This window comes from Gorilla gorilla, chromosome 3 (assembly GCF_029281585.2).
Source record: "Gorilla gorilla gorilla isolate KB3781 chromosome 3, NHGRI_mGorGor1-v2.1_pri, whole genome shotgun sequence".
Classification (NCBI taxonomy): domain Eukaryota; kingdom Metazoa; phylum Chordata; class Mammalia; order Primates; family Hominidae; genus Gorilla; species Gorilla gorilla.
In genome coordinates, this window is record NC_073227.2 from 55579215 (window position 1) to 55592929 (window position 13715).

The following is a 13715-nucleotide window of genomic DNA, read 5'->3' on the forward strand; positions in this document are numbered from 1 at the left end:
TAGTTCTAGATCCCTGAGGAATCACCACACTGACTTCCACAATGGTTGAACTAGTTTACAGTCCCAACAACAGTGTAAAAGTGTTCCTATTTCTCCACATCCTCTCCAGCACCTGTTGTTTCCTGACTTTTTAATGATTGCCATTCTAACTGGTGTGAGATGGTATCTCATAGTGGTTTTGATTTGCATTTCTCTGATGGCCAGTGATGATGAGCATTTTTTCATGTGTTTTTTGGCTGCATAAATGTCTTCTTTTGAGAAGTGTCTGTTCATGTCCTTCGCCCACGTTTTGATGGGGTTGTTTGTTTTTTTTCTTGTAAATTTGTTTGAGTTCATTGTAGATTCTGGATATTAGCCCTTTGTCAGATGAGTAGGTTACAAAAATTTTCTCCCATTTTGTAGGTTGCCTGTTCACTCTGATGGTAGTTTCTTTTGCTGTGCAGAAGCTCTTTAGTTTAATTAGATCCCATTTGTCAATTTTGTCTTTTGTTGCCATTGCTTTTGGTGTTCTGGACATGAAGTCCTTGCCCATGCCTATGTCCTGAATGGTAATGCCTAGGTTTTCTTCTAGGGTTTTTATGGTTTTAGGTCTAACGTTTAAATCTTTAATCCATCTTGAATTGATTTTTGTATAAGGTGTAAGGAAGGGATCCAGTTTCAGCTTTCTACATATGGCTAGCCAGTTTTCCCAGCACCATTTATTAAATAGGGAATCCTTTCCCCATTGCTTGTTTTTCTCAGGTTTGTCAAAGATCAGATAGTTGTAGGTATGCGGCGTTATTTCTGAGGGCTCTGTTCTGTTCCATTGATCTATATCTCTGTTTTGGTACCAGTACCATGCTGTTTTGGTTACTGTAGCCTTGTAGTATAGTTTGAAGTCAGGTAGTGTGAAGCCTCCAGCTTTGTTCTTTTGGCTTAGGATTGACTTGGCGATGCAGGCTCTTTTTTGGTTCCATATAAACTTTAAAGTAGTTTTTTCCAATTCTGTGAAGAAAGTCATTGGTAGCTTGATGGGGATGGCATTGAATCTGTAAATTACCTTGGGCAGTATGGCCATTTTCACGATATTGATTCTTCCTACCCATGAGCATGGAATGTTCTTCCATTTGTTTGTATCCTCTTTTATTTCCTTGAGCAGTGGTTTGTAGTTCTCCTTGAAGAGGTCCTTTACATCCCTTGTAAGTTGGATTCCTAGGTATTTTATTCTCTTTGAAGCAATTATGAATGGGAGTTCACTCATGATTTGGCTCTCTGTTTGTCTGTTATTGGTGTATAAGAATGCTTGTGATTTTTGTACATTGATTTTGTATCCTGAGACTTTGCTGAAGTTGCTTATCAGCTTAAGGAGATTTTGGGCTGAGACAATGGGGTTTTCTAGATATACAATCATGTCGTCTGCAAACAGGGACAATTTGACTTCCTCTTTTCCTAATTGAATACCCTTTATTTCCTTCTCCTGCCTAATTGCCCTGGCCAGGACTTCCAACACTATGTTGAATAGGAGTGGTGAGAGAGGGCATCCCTGTCTTGTGCCAGTTTTCAAAGGGAATGCTTCCAGTTTTTGCCCATTCAGTATGATATTGGCTGTGGGATTGTCATAGATAGCTCTTATTATTTTGAAATACTTCCCATCAATACCTAATTTATTGAGAGTTTTTAGCATGAAGGGTTGTTGAATTTTGTCAAAGGCTTTTTCTGCATCTATTGAGATAATCATGTGGTTTTTGTCTTTGGCTCTGTTTATATGCTGGATTACATTTATTGATTTGCGTATATTGAACCAGCCTTGCATCCCAGGGATGAAGCCCACTTGATCATGGTGGATAAGCTTTTTGATGTGCTGCTGGATTCGGTTTGCCAGTATTTTATTGAGGATTTTTGCATCAATGTTCATCAAGGATATTGGTCTAAAATTCTCTTTTTTGGTTGTGTCTCTGCCCGGCTTTGGTATCAGAATGATGCTGGCCTCATAAAATGAGTTAGGGAGGATTCCCTCTTTTTCTATTGATTGGAATAGTTTCAGAAGGAATGGTACCAGTTCCTCCTTGTACCTCTGGTAGAATTCGGCTGTGAGTCCATCTGGTCCTGGACTCTTTTTGGTTGGTAAACTATTGATTATTGCCACAATTTCAGCTCCTGTTATTGGTCTATTCAGAGATTCAACTTCTTCCTGGTTTAGTCTTGGGAGAGTGTATGTGTCGAGGAATTTATCCATTTCTTCTAGATTTTCTAGTTTATTTGCGTAGAGGTGTTCGTAGTATTCTCTGATGGTAGTTTGTATTTCTGTGGGATCGGTGGTGATATCCCCTTTATCATTTTTTATTGTGTCTATTTGATTCTTCTCTCTTTTTTTCTTTACTAGTCTTGCTAGTGGTCTATCAATTTTGTTGATCCTTTCAAAAAACCAGCTCCTGGATTCATTGATTTTTTGAAGGGTTTTTTGTGTCTCTATTTCCTTCAGTTCTTCTCTGATTTTAGTTATTTCTTGCCTTCTGCTAGCTTTTGAATGTGTTTGCTCTTGCTTTTCTAGTTGTTTTAATTGTGATGTTAGGGTGTCAATTTTGGATCTTTCCTGCTTTCTCTTGTGGTCATTTAGTGCTATAAATTTCCCTCTACACACTGCTTTGAATGCGTCCCAGAGATTCTGGTATGTTGTGTCTTTGTTCTCATTGGTTTCAAAGAACATCTTTATTTCTGCCTTCATTTCGTTATGTACCCAGTAGTCATTCAGGAGCAGGTTGTTCAGTTTCCATGTAGTTGAGTGGCTTTGAGTGAGATTCTTAATCCTGAGTTCTAGTTTGATTGCACTGTGGTCTGAGAGATAGTTTGTTATAATTTCTGTTCTTTTACATTTGCTGAGGAGAGCTTTACTTCCAAGTATGTGGTCAATTTTGGAATAGGTGTGGTGTGGTGCTGAAAAAAATGTATATTCTGTTGATTTGGGGTGGAGAGTTCTGCAGATGTCTGTTAGGTCCGCTTGGTGCAGAGCTGAGTTCAATTCCTGAGTATCCTTGTTGACTTTCTGTCTCGTTGATCTGTCTAATGTTGACAGTGGGGTGTTAAAGTCTCCCATTATTAATGTGTGGGAGTCTAAGTCTCTTTGCAGGTCACTCAGGACTTGCTTTATGAATCTGGGTGCTCCTGTATTGGGTGCATATATATTTAGGATAGTTAGCTCTTCTTGTTGAATTGATCCCTTTACCATTATGTAATGGCCTTCTTTGTCTCTTTTGATCTTTGTTGGTTTAAAGTCTGTTTTATCAGAGACTAGGATTGCAACCCCTGCCTTTTTTTGTTTTCCATTTGCTTGGTAGATCTTCCTCCATCCTTTTATTTTGAGCCTATGTGTGTCTCTGCACATGAGATGGGTTTCCTGAATACAGCACACTGATGGGTCTTGACTGTTTATCCAACTTGCCAGTCTGTGCCTTTTAATTGGAGAATTTAGTCCATTTACACTTAAAGTTAATATTGTTATGTGTGAATTTGATCCTGTCATTATGATGTTAGCTGGTGATTTTGCTCGTTAGTTGATGCAGTTTCTTCCTAGTCTCGACGGTCTTTACATTTTGGCATGAGTTTGCAGCGGCTGGCACCGGTTGTTCCTTTCCATGTTTAGCGCTTCCTTCAGGAGCTCTTTTAGGGCAGGCCTGGTGGTGACAAAATCTCTCAGCATTTGCTTGTCTGTAAAGTATTTTATTTCTCCTTCACTTATGAAGCTTAGTTTGGCTGGATATGAAATTCTGGGTTGAAAATTCTTTTCTTTAAGAATGTTGAATATTGGCCCCCACTCTCTTCTGGCTTGTAGGGTTTCTGCCGAGAGATCCGCTGTTAGTCTGATGGGCTTCCCTTTGAGGGTAACCCGACCTTTCTCTCTGGCTGCCCTTAACATTTTTTCCTTCATTTCAACTTTGGTGAATCTGACAATTATGTGTTTTGGAGTTGCTCTTCTCGAGGAGTATCTTTGTGGCGTTCTCTGTATTTCCTGAATCTGAACATTGGCCTGCCTTGCTAGATTGGGGAAGTTCTACTGGATAATATCCTGCAGAGTGTTTTCCAACTTGGTTCCATTCTCCCCATCACTTTCAGGTACACCAATCAGACGTAGATTTGGTCTTTTCACATAGTCCCATATTTCTTGGAGGCTTTGCTCATTTCTTTTTATTCTTTTTTCTCTAAACTTCCCTTCTCACTTCATTTCATTCATTTCATCTTCCATTGCTGATACCCTTTCTTCCAGTTGATCACATCGGCTCCTGAGGCTTCTGCATTCTTCACGTAGTTCTCGAGCCTTGGTTTTCAGCTCCATCAGCTCCTTTAAGCACTTCTCTGTATTGGTTATTCTAGTTATACATTCTTCTAAATTTTTTTCAAAGTTTTCAACTTCTTTGCCTTTGGTTTGAATGTCCTCCCGTAGCTCAGAGTAATTTGATCGTCTGAAGCCTTCTTCTCTCAGCTCGTCAAAGTCATTCTCCATCCAGCTTTGTTCCGTTGCTGGTGAGGAACTACATTCCTTTGGAGGAGGAGAGACGCTCTGCGTTTTAGAGTTTCCAGTTTTTCTGTTCTGTTTTTTCCCCATCTTTGTGGTTTTATCTACTTTTGGTCTTTGATGATGGTGATGTACAGATGGGTTTTCGGTGTGGATGTCCTTTCTGTTTGTTAGTTTTCCTTCTAACAGACAGGACCCTCAGCTGCAGGTCTGTTGGAATACCCTGCCGTGTGAGATGTCAGTGTGCCCCTGCTGGGGGTTGCCTCCCAGTTAGGCTGCTTGGGGGTCAAGGGTCAGGGACCCACTTGAGGAGGCAGTCTGCCCGTTCTCAGATCTCCAGCTGCGTGCTGGGAGAACCACTGCTCTCTTCAAAGCTGTCAGGCAGGGACATTTAAGTCTGCAGAGGTTACTGCTGTCTTTTTGTTTGTCTGTGCCCTGCCCCCAGAGGTGGAGCCTACAGTGGCAGGCAGGCCTCCTGGAGCTGTGGTGGGCTCCACCCAGTTCGAGCTTCCTGGCTGCTTTGTTTACCTAAGCAAGCCTAGGCAATGGCGGGCGCCCCTCCCCCAGCCTCGCTGCCGCCTTGCAGTTTGATCTCAGACTGCTGTGCTAGCAATCAGCGAGACTCCATGGACGTAGGACCCTCCGAGCCATGTGTGGGATATAATCTCGTGGTGCGCCGTTTTTTAAGCCGGTCAGAAAAGCACAATATTCGGGCGGGAGTGACCCGATTTTCCAGGTGCATCTGTCACCCCTTTCTTTGACTCCGAAAGGGAACTCCCTGACCCCTTGCGCTTCCCAGGTGAGGCAATGCCTCGCCCTGCTTCGGCTTGCGCACGGTGCGCGCACCCACTGGCCTGCGCCCACTGTCTGGCACTCCCTAGTGAGATGAACCCAGTACCTCAGATGGAAATGCAGAAATCACCCGTCTTCTGCGTCGCTCATGCTGGGAGCTGTAGACCGGAGCTGTTCCTATTCGGCCATCTTGGCTCCTCCTAACATTTAAGTTTTTAATCCATCTTGAATTAATTTTTGTATAAGGTGTAAGGAAAGGATCCAGTTTCAGCTTTCTTCATATGGCTAGCCAGTTTTCCCAGCACCATTTATTAAATAGGGAATCGTTTCCCCATTGCTTGTTTTTCTCAGGTTTGTCAAAGATCAGATGGTTGTAGATGTGTGGTGTTATTTCTGAGGCCTCTGTTCTGTTCCATTGATCTATCTCTCTGTTTTGATACCAGTACCATGCTGTTTTGGTTACTGTAGCCTTGTACTATAGTTTGAAGTCAGGTAGCGTGATGCCTCCAGCTTTGTTCTTTTGGCTTAGGATTGACTTGGCGATGCGGGCTCTTTTTTGGTTCCATATAAACTTTAAAGTAGTTTTTTCCAATTCTGTGAAGAAAGTCATTGGTAGCTTGATGGGGAAGGCATTGAATCTGTAAATTACCTTGGGCAGTATGGCCATTTTCACGATATTGATTCTTCCTACCCATGAGCATGGAATGTTCTTCCATTTGTTTGTATCCTCTTTTATTTCCTTGAGCAGTTGTTTATAGTTCTCCTTGAAGAGGTCCTTCACATCCCTTGTAAGTTGGATTCCTAGGTATTTTATTCTCTTTGTAGCAATTGTAAATGGGAGTTCACCCATGATTTGGATCTCTGTTTGTCTGTTATTGGTGTATAGGAATGCTTGTGATTTTTGCACATCGATTTTGTATCCTGAGACTTTGCTGAAATTGCTTATCAGCTTAAGGAGATTTTGGGCTGAGACAGTGGGGTTTTCTAAATCCACAATCATGTCATCTGCAAACAGGGACAATTTGACTTCCTCTTTTCCTAATCGAATACCCTTTATTTCTTTCTCCTGCCTGATTGCCCTGGCCAAAACTTCCAACACTATGTTGAATAGGGGTGGTGAGAGAAGGCATCCTTGCCTTGCACCAGTTTTCAAAGGGAATGCTTCCAGGTTTTGCCCATTCAGTGTGATATTGGCTGTGGGTTTGTCATAAATAGCTCTTATTATTTTGAGATATGTTCCATCAATACCTACTTTATTGAGAATTTTTAGCACGGAGGGCTGTTGAATTTTGTCAAAGGCCTTTTCTGCATCTATTGGGATAATCATGTGGTTTTTGTCATTGGTTCTGTTTGTGTGATGGATTATGTTTATTGATTTGTGTATGCTGAACCAGTCTTGCCTCCCAGGGATGAAGCCGACCTGATCGTGGTGGATAAGCTTTTTGATGTGCTGCTGGATTCAGTTTGCCAGTATTTTATTGAGGATTTTCGTGTCGGTGTTCATCAGGGATATTGGTCTAAAATTTTCTTTTCTCGTTGTGTCTCTGCCAGGCTTTGGTATCAGGATGATGCTGGCCTCATAAAATGAGGTACGAAGGATTCCCTCTTTTTCTATTGATTGAAACAGTTTCAGAAGGAATGGTACTAGCTCCTCCTTGTACCTCTGGTAGAATTCGGCTGTGAATCCATCTGGTCCTGGACGTTTTTTGGTTGGTAGGCTATTAATTATTGCCACAATTTCAGAGCCTGTTATCGGTCTATTGAGAGATTCACCTTCTTCCTGGTTTTGTCTTGTGGGGGGTGTATGTGTTCAGGAATTTATCCATTTCTTCTAGATTTTCTAGTTTATTTGCATAGGGTGTTTATAGTATTCTGTGATGGTAGTTTATATTGCTGTGGCATTGGTGGTGATATCCCCTTTATCATTTTTTATTGCATCTATTTGATTCTTCTCTCTTTTCTTCTTTATCCGTCTTGCTAGCGGTCTAATCTTTGTGTTGATCTTTTCAAAAAACCAGCTCCTGGATTCATTGATTTTTTGAAGGGTTTTTTGTGTCTCTATCTCTTTCAGTTCTGCTCTGATCTTAGTTATTTCTTGCCTTCTGTTAGCATTTGAATGTGTTTGCTCTTGCTTCTCTAGTTCTTTTAATTGTGATGTTAGGGTGTTGATTTTAGATCTTTCCTGCTTTCTCTTGTGGTCATTTAGTGCTATAAATTTCCCTCTACACATTGCTTTAAATGTGTCCCAGAGATTCTGGTACACTGTGTCTTTGTTCTCATTGATTTCAAAGAACATCTTTATTTCTGCCTTCATTTCGTTATTTACCCAGTAGTCATTCAGGAGCAGGTTGTTCAGTTTCCATGTAGTTGTGCAGTTTTCAGTGAGTTTCTTAGTCCTGAGTTCTAATTTCATTGCACTGTGGTCTGAGAGACAGTTTGTTGTGATTTCTGTTCTTTTACATTTGCTGACGAGAGCTTTACTTCCAATTATGTGGTCAATTTTAGAATAAGTGCGATGCGGTGCTGAGAAGAATGTATATTCTGTTGATTTGGGGTGGAGAGTTCTGTAGATGTCTATTACGTCCACTTGGTGCAGAGCTGAGCTGAAGACCTGGATGTCCTTGTTAACCTTCTGTCTCATTGATCTGTCTAATATTGACAGTGGGGTGTTAAAGTCTCCCATTATTATTGTGTGGGAGTCTAAGTTTCTTTGTAGGTCTCTAAGGACTTGCTTTATGAATCTGGGTGCTGCTATATTGGGTGTATATATATTTAGGATAGTTAGCTCTTCTTGTTGAATTGATCCCTTTACCATTATGTAATGGCCTTAAGTATTTTCTAAGTGGGGTAATTATGTAAATATGGTGAATTTTAGGCCAAATTCACTCTTAGTCTTTAAAGTCCATATGTAGTATGTTAGTAGTAGACATGGGTTGATGTCACTCTATTAAAATACCATTTTTAGGGGGAAAAAAGTCATTTTTAGGAGATCCCAAATGTGTAATTTAGAACTCTGTGTGCACGTGTATGTCCATCAGTGGGAACATTTTTTTTTTTCCTGCAGCACAATACACTTTTCAGGAATCTCTCAAGACTTTACTGATTAGAATTAGCGCAGTTAGTCAAAGTTTAGTAAAACTCAGATACTTTAGGAAAATATTTGAAATGTATAAAATCTCTGCCTGAGTATGTGCTTCTGGGGAAAACTGCAGCTTGTCATTTACAATTCCAGAACTTAGTGGTCAATGGCTTTTAAAGAGGAGCCCCTCTCCCAAGTTTTTATTTTAAACCTTTGCATTTGTTCACCTTCTCCCCTATTGTGGCAATATCCATTCACCTCCTCACCTCCTTTTAACTCCAGATTGAATCCAACAGTAAAGAAATACTAGTATTAGGAGGATATGGTATACACTCTCGAAGAGAGGGAGTGTTGGTTAGTAGAGAGAATCAGGACCTCGGTGGTCTTCCTGCTCCGTAATCCTTGAGTGGCCATTCATACTGATAATCTCCAGACTTAATTGATATCTCTTATTTACCTAGCTAAACAATGCATATTTTATGTGCTATGCAAAGGTCTTGGACCAGAAGCCATTAGAGTTAGCTTATCTTTCTGAGACCATGGTTCTTGGATGTTGGACAACCTTTGAGGTGCCAGTGAAGACTATGGATTCATTCCCCCAGAATAGCATCCCAAACCACAAACAATACATTTTCAGAAACTGGTCCTGATCCATGTCCATAGACGCTAGACTAAGAAAATCTATTCTGGCCAGGTGCGGTGGCTCACGCCTGTAATCCCAGCACTTTGGGAGGCCCAAGCAGATAGATCACGAGGTCAAGAGATCAAGAAATTCAAAATCTAGTCTAAGGAATGTGGCCCTTGTCCTGAGGTTCTGGTGTATCAATGATGACAATAATTTTTTTTTTAATGAGACACTTTACAGATCATGACTACTTTCTTGTTTGTGTGTTTGATTTTTGAGACAGGATCTCACTCTGTCCCCCAGGCTGGAGTGCAGTGGCATGATATCGGCTCACTGCAACCTCTGCCTCCCGAGTTCAAGCTAACCTCCCACCTCAGCCTCCTGAGAAGCTGGGCCTAAAGGCACACACCACCATACTTAGCTAATTTCTGTTTGGTTTGGTTTTTTTTTTTGCCGCGGGGAGAGACAGGATTTCACCATGTTGGCCAGGATGGTCTTGAACTCCTGACCTCAAGTGATCTGCCCGCCTTGGCCTCCCAAAGTGCTGGGATTACAGGCATAAGCCACTGCATCCGGCCGATGATGACCATTTTCTAACTTGATCTTGATACTAAGCCCTCAGGTAGTATAACTCTCGTTTTACAGAGGAGGAAATAATAATTCAGGGTGTTTAGGGAAATGACCTAAAGGCAAAGAATCAATTGGAAGTATCCCCCAGCCTTGAGACAAAACTCTCTCTAAGTCCAATGTCCATTCCTGTGGCCTGCCCTCCTCGAGAGCACAGAGCTTTTTATAGTGAACTTAGTTTGTCTGAGACAAAATACTACAGGAAACCATTTAGAATGCCTGTGCCTGGACTCTAGGGTCACCAACTATCCTGGTTTTCCTGAGAGTGTCCTGGTTTTAGCACTGGGCATCCCAAGGCCTGGGAAACCCCTCAGTCCAAAGCAAACTGGGATGGCTGACCACTCTGCTGGCACCATTCCATTTCACCACTACGTATTTATGAACCCAGAAGGCAAGAAAATGGACATTTGTGCTGTGCCTACTCCATGTCTGTGCCAGGCACTGGGCTAGATTCTCTTCATCTAGTGTTGAATCCTTCAGTTTGAATACTGGTTCTGCTACTTATTAGACATGTGGCTTTGGGCAAGTTTCTTAGTCTCTCTGTGCCTCAGTATCTTAGTCTGTTCAGGCTGCTGTAACAAAGTACCACAGACAGGTGGCTTGTAAACAACATTTCTTCCCCACTATTCTGGAGGCTGGAAATCCAGATGAGGGTACCAGAATGGTCAGGTTCTGGTGCGGGTTTTCTTCTGGATTGTAGATTTCTCATTATATCCTTACATAAAAAGAGATGAGATGATGAGAGCTCACCGGGGTCCCTTTTATAAAGAAACTGATTCCATTCATGAGGTCTCCAATGTCATGGCCTAATCACCTCCCAAAGGTACCACCTCCTAACACTGTCACAGTGGGGATAGTGCTCTGTGCTCTCAAGTAGGGCAGACCACAGGAAAGGACACTGGTCTTAGATAGAGGGAGTTTTGTTTCAAGAGGATTTCATATAAATTTTGGGATTAACATTCAGTTAATTACACTTAATTAAATTAACATTCAGTTAATTACACTTAATTTCCTGACCTGTAAAATGGCAACAACAATGTAATTCCCAGGTTGTTATGATGATTAAATGAATTATTCCTAAAGCACTTAGAACAGTGCTAGCACCACATAATAAGTGGGGTGTGAGTGTGTGTACATACATGTGTGCACTTTAATTTAATAAAATATTTACCAAAAAAAGCTGCAAGGTAAATTCTGGTCCTATCTTATATAAGAAAACTGCAGAGAGGCTGAGGTCACCCAGCTCAAAATGGCAGCATTTGGAATGTGTAATCATAGCACACATTACTGATTCTAAGATCTGAATGTCCTTCTTTGTGTCTCTAGGCCTATGTGAACCTCCTTTTCTGGTACCAGTTCTTTTGTGGATTTTCAGGAACATCCATGACTGATTACTGGGTTTTGATCTTCTTCAACCTCCTCTTCACATCTGCCCCTCCTGTCATTTATGGTGTTTTGGAGAAAGATATGTCTGCAGAGACCCTCATGCAACTGCCTGAACTTTACAAAAGTGGTCAGAAATCAGAGGTAGGTGTTAAAGCAAGAGTGCTTGGATGGATACATATCCATTGTCAAAGCCAGTGTGTTTTCTTAGTTAGCCAAATATTGCAGTCTACTCAGAACTGTTTGAAATATCTGATTGTCTTAAAAGATCTCTACTTATGTGGCAGATATTCACTTACTTAACTTTGAGGTAAATACAGATTAATCTATGAAGGGCCTTATGTGCTTAGAAGAAGAAATCTAAAGTTTGAATCTTACAACCAATAATATCTAACATTTACTAAACCCCATTGCCATCTATTGTGCTACCTACTTAACATCCCCCGTCTGATTTATCTTCATGAAAACACGTTGAGACAGAACCTAGTGTTGGTCCCATTCTAAGATAAAGAATCTGAACCTCAAAGGGGTTAAGTAATTTTTCAAGAAATCCCACCACTAAAAAGTGGTTTGGTATACGTTAGAAAAAACAGGTTATGTTTACTCTGAGTTTAAATTCTGGTTCTGCGGTATGTGACCTTGGTAAATTTTTTAACTTGCCTGTGCTGCAGGTTCTTTATGGGAATGAAGTGAGGATTAAGGAAGATAATACAGGTACAACTTCCAGCCATAGCAAGCTCTCAATGTTGTCATTTTTACCCTCCAGAATTAACCAGAAGTTTGAGGAAATCCCAAATTTAAAATAATGCATTTATTTTCATCGGTCTAACTATTCTGACTTGAAATGCCTTTCTGGAATGGAGAGTCATTTAGTGTCCTTACACTACCTAGAACAACCAACAGAGAAATCACAGATCCAGCTTTCAGGAAAGAAAGGGTTCTTATAATCCTCTAATATCATCCAATCCATTCAGACCAAGGAACTACATGGGTTTTCCTAAAGGAGTCCAGTCTGACTTAAAGTTCAAGCCAGGATGCAAGAACATGTGGTTGATGTCAGAGAAGCTTGTCCCACGCCCCAGGCATAATTGAAATTCCAAATCCACTGAGGAAAGGAGGGTTGAGGGAGATTTTCAGTCAAAGTTTTTATAGCCTGTGTTTTAAAAGCCCATTTGTATGGACTAAAGATTGTTATTTGTCCTTATCCTTGGGAGACGTGAGATCATTGTTTCCTGTTGTTGAATCCTCTCACCAATCCTTGTACACATTGTTCTAGTGAGCTGGCCAGTTATATAAAACATGATCACAGCAGGCAGATTTTCCCAGCATGTAGCTATTGATAAAAGGTAACTGATTTCATTGACTTTACCTTCTAAAATTTGTCCTTTCTTTGAACTTGGCCTCCAACAAAATTATGTTTTATGCTTGGGTCGTTTTCCTGTGTTCAGTGTCATGAAATATACTCTCCAGAGCTACAGAATCTCTCTCCTCTAAAGATGAGTCTGGAAGTCTGCAGTCAGAAGCTTCCCTTCCACAAAGCCTCACCCACATCTCTCCTCACCCACATCTCTCCTCACCCACAATCTTCTTTTTTGGCTTTGGCTTCACGTCCAGACTTTCCCCTTTCAGTTTCCAGTGGACCCCGTGAGTTAATCCCTCCAGCCTCTCATTTATCTTAACCATGATCCTTCTCTCTTTACTTTTGTGAGTCCTATTCCTCATGTGACTGTGGGAAATTGTATTTCTTTCCTTTTACTCTAGGTTCTTTGAGCAACCTCTATTTCCCCAGATGCATGAAGTTATATTTTAACTTATCCCTAAGTGGTTCTCTCTTGTCCAATGGCATTTTGCTTGCCCCTTTGTCTCTGGCACATTCTCTTCCACCATTGGATTGGGCTTCTGCTGAGATTTTATGGAAGAAAGGCAGGCAGAATATCCTTCATATCCAATGAGGAAATAATAGAAGAAGATACAGAGAAAAGTGGACTGGAAACAATGAATCTTCATTGCTTTGATTTTCCAGAGAACAAAGGGATAAAAAAGGATAGATGTAAAAATTCCAAGTATATTCTTCTAAAGAATGGAAGAATGTATATGGAGAATTTGTATATTTATAAAGCTTTGTTCTTTAAGAGACAGTGAGACATTTTCAAGGAAGTTTCAGCCTCTGCATTTGGAAGAAAACAAGACTGAGAACATGTTAGGAAAAGACTAGCTCAGGGATGTGACACATGTTTTTCCAATTTTGTTCATGGCAGATATCACTAATAAGTGATAGCACTCTTTCCTGCTGGATCTGAATGCAGCCTCAGAATCCTTCACACAGCCTCAGAATCCAACTCCAGAGTTGGCTCTTGTTTGAAAAGTCATTTTCAATCATTTGACTATTGTCTCTTACTCTTTCTTTTTTTCTCTAAGATTTGTGTAGGAAGCAGTTTAGTACATGAAAACTTGTATATGAATACTTTATTAACCCAATAAATATTTGTTGGGCACCTGGTATGTACAAGACACTGCTTTAGTCACTTGAGTAAAAGAGTCAACATTCTATTCTATGAGCTTGCATTCCACTGAGAGAACTAGAGCATTTATTAAACAGAGAGAATTATTCCTGATGGTGATGAGATACTTCTCAGGTTTCCATGGTAGTAAGTGCCTGAGTGGGCACAGCTTTTAGACTGGTTCGGTGTGCCTGTATGAGGAAGTGGTATTTGAGCTAG

General features: G+C 40.8%; 1 protein-coding gene across 3 annotated transcripts in view; it reads left to right on the plus strand.

Annotated features, from left to right (window-relative positions):
• Positions 1–13715, plus strand: part of ATP10D (ATPase phospholipid transporting 10D (putative)) — a 123817-nt gene that overhangs the window by 96753 nt on the left and 13349 nt on the right. For all 3 annotated transcript variants that reach the window (XM_063705257.1, XM_063705259.1, XM_063705258.1), the window contains one exon: positions 10939–11139. In XM_063705257.1, coding sequence (XP_063561327.1) covers positions 10939–11139 — 201 coding nt within the window. The remainder of the gene's footprint in view (positions 1–10938; positions 11140–13715) is intronic.